We start from the raw sequence: 5,387 nt of genomic DNA, 5'->3' as shown, positions 1-5,387 counted from the left end.
TAATGCTAAGACCAAAACCAAAAGCTTGCTGAAGCTGACAAGGAAAAATTCAAGTAACCCTTGCCTAAAGAAGGCAGGAAAAAAAGGATGCCTACTTTCTTGGTTTAGGTACTTATTAATCAGGTTGGAGATGCAAAGAGTACATCATTTGATAGCACCCTGTTAACGCTTCCATAAGCTCAAGAGGAAAACGCTGCTTTCTCTGAAAATGTGAACATTGAGAAGGATTCTGAGTCTAACCTTTAATCCTAAAAGAAACAGAAACTAACGTATACATTTGTCTCTGCTGCCTTGAATATGCTAAGAACTTACTTGGGAAGTCTTAATCTCACCTTTGAAGTCTTCCTTCAAGGTATGTAATGGCTCATATGTCTTTATTAAATGAGGTGTGTGGCGGCCTCTACTGGTGTGTGTTTATAGAAAATGTTTCAATAGGCAGAAAAAATACTAATTTCAATTAAAAAGTTAGAAATACAGACTCTCATTTAAATATATAAAAATATCTAATGCAGAAAAAATATATTACAAGTTGTGTAATGTACTCTTAATTAGGAAAATAATCTAAAACACTGACCATGTTAGTGTAAAATAACGATTTACGGAAGGGCATTAATTGTTCAATTCACTCTGATATTGGGTTAAATATATTTTATTAATGAATTACTAATCCCAACTGAGGCATTTTATTACCTCTAGTCCACTGTTAAGTCCCCTTAGTTGACTTAAATTAAATCACTTAGAACAAACCCAAAGGAAAGGAAATATTTTACAGTTAAATCTATAAAGTCCTAGAACTAGAATCATTTGATGACAGGTCGGTTTCTATAACTCAAGCAAACTGTACGTTGACTTAATATAGCTGACATTTCAATCTATTTTACAGTGTTTTTAATTTTAAAAATACAACACATTAAAATATGTTCAATTTATCAAAGCTAAAAGCAACATTTAAGTAATGTACTTAAAGTGCAAAGGCACTTTAACACAAAGAAGTGATGCCTAGTGACTATACTTGGTAACTGAAGACGGAAATACCATATATCATTATTTACAAAAGAATTTATAGTCTCAAAAGATCTTTGGAGATCTTCTACAAAATACACTAAATATCCATTTTCATTTGAAAAGTTTGCTTACTCTTTCTTCATTCACTATAATCTCCTCTTCCCATTCCCACACTGGAAAAATAAAAGAAGAAAAAGGAAACAAAACCATAAACAAAATATATGAAAAAATGCATTGTAGAAACATTCATGTTCAATGATGATTCCTAAGGAGAGAAGGAAAAAAAAGGTGGGGGAGGGAGGAGAGCAAGAGAGAAATAATTTAAAGGAAAACTTGAAAAAGCAGTATCATTGCTTCACCCCATCCCCCAAACATCTTCAAAGTCCCCCATTGAGGCTGGGAAAGGGAGAACACAAACACACACGAAAGCAAATGCAGTGCTTCCAACAGTTTGGAGCAGCATCCTTTGATGCCAGAGGGTTGTAAATGATTTCCCTTCACAGCTGACTGATTGCAGTTTGTTTTTCCAGAACTTCGAGGTAGTCTGGTTCTGATTGCGGCTTAGCTTGCAGTAAAGGGTGGTCTGGTTTTGACTGCCCCACAAAGCATTTCCTGGGAGTTCCATATAAAACGGTTTTATTGATTCTGTCTTGGTTTTGGCGTCGAGATTCATACGAAGGGGCGAACTGCCTTTTAGGTAAGGTACAAAAGTTATAGTGGACGAGTCCTGCACTGGGGAGTTCCTTGACGCGCTCAGCGATATTCTGATACAGCAGCTCGGGCTCTCTTGGGGTGGCTTGCTTTTCTAGCAACTCGGTGGCACTTATAGTGTAAGCAAGTGTGGCTGGTTCTTCTTTCTTCTCCTCCAGGTTGCTGTAACTGAATTCTTGCAGGTTTCGGTAATAGGCCACTGGGTCTCCTTCCTTCTGCATGTAGATGGGGTTTTGGCACATCTGACCCACAGGTGGGGGGATGTAGTTATAGACGTGGCCGTCTGCTTTATCCTGAGTCTCAGTGTTATAAGACCCATACTGTAACTGGAAGGAACTTACATCTAAGTTGTTGGCACTCCTGGGAACACTTGGCACTCCCTTTCGGCGTTTCAGGACAAAGACGAATAGGCCAGCCCCAAAGCAGACAGATAAGATAAAGACAACCAGCAATCCTAAAATTAAGACGGAAAGTGGAACTTCAGTGTGTAGTTCAGGATAGGAACTGGGAGACACACTAAGTGAGCGAGGTGTGTCTGTGTTGTGATTCATTGACAAAATGGTTCCATCTGACAAGTTTGGACCGTCTGGACAAATAGCCTCCCTGCCCAGAAACTTCAGGATCTCCCCAGCGTGCTTAGCGGGAGATTCACAGGTCACCTCATTGATGATGACAGGGGAGTTGGCATGCTCTGTCCAGTCCTTTAGTCCCATGATGTCACAGGTGCAGTCCCACGGGTTCTCTTGCAGATCTATCTGGATAAAAGCCGGAAGCTGATCCAGAACCCCTTTCACAGGCAGGTGAGAAAAATGGTTGTTTCTCAGATTCAGCCTGGTGAGGGCCGTGCCCCCAAATATATTATCAGGTAAGGACCGCAGCAGGTTGTTATTCAGAAACAGTAGCTGTAGGTTAATCAAAGCATCAAAGGTCAGCGGCTTAATTTCCTTAATGACATTATACTCTAAATAGAGATACTGCAAGCTCTGCAGTCCATCAAACATAGCCGGATATAGCACTTCAAGGTAATTGCCATTCAGATAAAGTCTGCGTAAACTGGTCAGGTTTGTGAAGGCACCTTCCTGAATGACTGCAATCCTATTGTTTCCTAAATGCAATAGATCCAAAGAACTGTATTCTAAGAGGTCGTTCTTATAGACAGTTTGAAGATAGTTCCCTGTTAGGTAGAGTTTCTTTGGACTGGTAGGTTTAGGCTGCAGGTCGGAGATATTAGTGAACTTCCTTTCTTGGCAGTTGACATTTAGACCATTGTCTGAACTCTGAGAGGTGCAGACACAGCTACTGGGGCAGGTGAGGGGCACCGGGGACTTGGTCTGGTACACCATGATGGGTCCAAAGCTCTGCCTGTCTTTCGACACTGTGACCCGGGGAGTTGGGCGATTTCTCATTTTGGGTGGCCGGCTCGCTTTTGCAGCCCTGGTTGGGTTGAGAGCCGGATTCATTGTAGGTGACAGCCTTTGGACATGTGTGTCAGCGTGGCCGCCCCTCTGACCGGAGTCACCGGTACTTTTTCTGGGACAGAGGTCTTGCCTGGTCAGCTGGGTCACATCTTTCCCATGCAATCTGAAGGGAGTTTCACAGACAATCTCCCCCACAAAAACAGTTATGGTGTCCAGCCAAGCCTTGAGAGGAAGTAAGTCACACGTGCAATTCCACGGGTTTTCCTCCAGCTGAATCTCCATGATGCCTCCGATATGCTCGAGGACGCCGGCAAAAGGCATCACTTTCAGCCGGTTCCCTCGCAGGTCTAAGTGGGTCAGCAGGACGAAGCGGAACACATTGCTGGGCAGAGACAGCAGAAGGTTGTCATTCAGGATAAGCACTTTGAGCTTGTTCAGTTTGCTGAAGGCCCCCGCCTCGATGGCACTGATGTAATTGTAGTCGGCCTGGAGGTACTCGAGGCTCTCGAGGCCCAGGAAGGTGTCCTCCCTCAGCACTTCGAGCTTGTTGTTGTTGAGGTGCAGCCTCTTGAGGGTTTTCAGGCCGCTGAACGCCCCGGTTCGGATCTCCTGCAGCCCGTTGTTACCCAGGTGGAGAGTAACCGCGTTGGAGTAATTGACGAACTCGTTGGGGTACAGTCTCGTCAGGAGGTTGCCATTGAGGAAAAGCTGATAGATTCGATACTGGGGGGGCTGGAGCAGGCTGACAGTTGTAAATCCTTTGTTTTCGCAGTTAATATTCAGTACGTTTTCCTTCTCTTCGCACAGGCAGCGGATCTTGCAAATGTCTTTGGCAGTTTTGCGACTCTCGGTCTGTAAGATCCCGGCCACGGTTAACACACTGAGGAACCAAACGCCGCTCAGCATCTTTAGGCACCGTCGGTGTCAGCTCAGGTACCTACAGGCAAACCTTGGGGAGGGGGCAGGAGAGAGCGGGATGCGGGGGAGAAAGAAACACGGAAGCCCGATTAAAATGGCAAAGCGAGGGGGCGGAGTGGGACAGAGGAAGAATGCGGGGAGTGGACAGCACGGCAGAATGAAATCACTGCGTTTTTCAAAGCGCTTTCTGCTCTCCTCCCCTCCCCCGCAGCCCACCCACACACGCGTCCCGGAACACACGCTTGCACCTGATTTCCCGGCGGGTCGCTGCCAGCCGCGGAGTCATTAGTAACCGAGTTGTCCTACTAAATCCAGCCCATCTCCTCCTCCTCCTCCCCTGGGGTATCTTGAAGAGATCTCGGGCGGCTAGCCCGTCCTGGGCTCCCAGCAGAAATTGCTTTACTTTTTTTTTTTTAACTGCGCAAAAAGGGGGTGGGAAAATCAGGGGACTGGCGGCGGGGGAAGGGAGAGGGTGGAAGAGCAAAGACAGCGCGCGGTGGGGGTTACTCACACATCAGGAGAAGACGGGACCCCTCTCCTCTGCAGTCCGCCGGTAGTTTAGCATCTTCGGAAAGAGAGGGAGAGCAAGGTAAAAGGAGACGCCGCTTACGGAAGGATGCCCTGCTTTCTGTCGGTGGATTAAATTTTGCTGGGGGGTGCGCACAAATTAGGAATCCGGCAGGCGGCAGGAGAAGAAGAGGAGGGTTGGAGCGGCGGGAAGCTGAGCCCACGGGGACCCGGGGTTTCGACTGAGCAGGGAGGTCGCGAAGCCCGCCGGCTGGGGCGGCGGAGACGACCGAGACTGGGCGCGCACTTCCAATCCGGCGGCAGGGGCACCAGTGCGCCCGGCAGTTTGAATTTGAGAGGCTTTGCAGGTTCCCCGGGACCGGGCTGGGGTGACGTCACGGGGGGAGGGGGCAGGCTGGGGATCGAGGGCGCGCAGTGGGGGAGGGAGGGGCAGATGCTTCCCTTCCCTGCGAGTGGCTTTGCAAAGCTCAAATCCCGGCTGCGTCAGTTGCTTCTGAACTACTCCACCTCCAGCCCGGCGGGCGGCGAGTGGCTGGCGAGCTCCTGGAGAGGGGGTTCTCCAGGAGGGGCACCGCCGGGACTCCTCTGGCTCCTCCGAGTGGTTTCTTCCACCCGCCCCTCCCTCCTGGCTCTTCCAGCGGGGCAGTGTGTGTGTGTGTGTGTGTGTGTGTGTGTGTGTGTGCGCGCGGGGGTGTCTCATTCCAGATTCTCGAGCAGGGGTCCAGATCCTTCCGAGTAAGGGATGTGTGTGTGTGGTGTGTGTGTGTAGATGTGTCTGTTTGCTACAGGACTGGGGCCCGCCTGCCA

The 5,387-nt window shown here is 48.2% G+C and overlaps 1 protein-coding gene across 1 annotated transcript; it reads right to left on the bottom strand.

Moving 5' to 3' along the window:
• Positions 1-633: 633 nt before the first annotated feature.
• SLITRK2 (SLIT and NTRK like family member 2) lies at positions 634-5,092 on the bottom strand. Its single transcript, XM_032619799.1, has 2 exons — positions 4,564-5,092; positions 634-4,083 (listed from the first exon to the last, which is right to left on the bottom strand). The coding sequence occupies exon 2, from the start codon at positions 4,038-4,040 to the stop codon at positions 1,503-1,505; it is 2,538 nt and encodes an 845-aa protein (XP_032475690.1). The 5' UTR covers positions 4,041-4,083; positions 4,564-5,092; the 3' UTR covers positions 634-1,502.
• Positions 5,093-5,387: the final 295 nt, after the last annotated feature.

This window comes from Phocoena sinus, chromosome X, assembly GCF_008692025.1.
Source record: "Phocoena sinus isolate mPhoSin1 chromosome X, mPhoSin1.pri, whole genome shotgun sequence".
NCBI classification, from domain to species: domain Eukaryota; kingdom Metazoa; phylum Chordata; class Mammalia; order Artiodactyla; family Phocoenidae; genus Phocoena; species Phocoena sinus.
This window is presented reverse-complemented; position numbering and strand designations above follow the sequence as displayed.

Bases quoted from the DNA above. Each gene is read 5' to 3' on its own strand.
- SLITRK2 (XM_032619799.1), bottom strand. From the start codon at position 4,040: ATGCTGAGCGGCGTTTGGTTCCTCAGTGTGTTAACCGTGGCCGGGATC.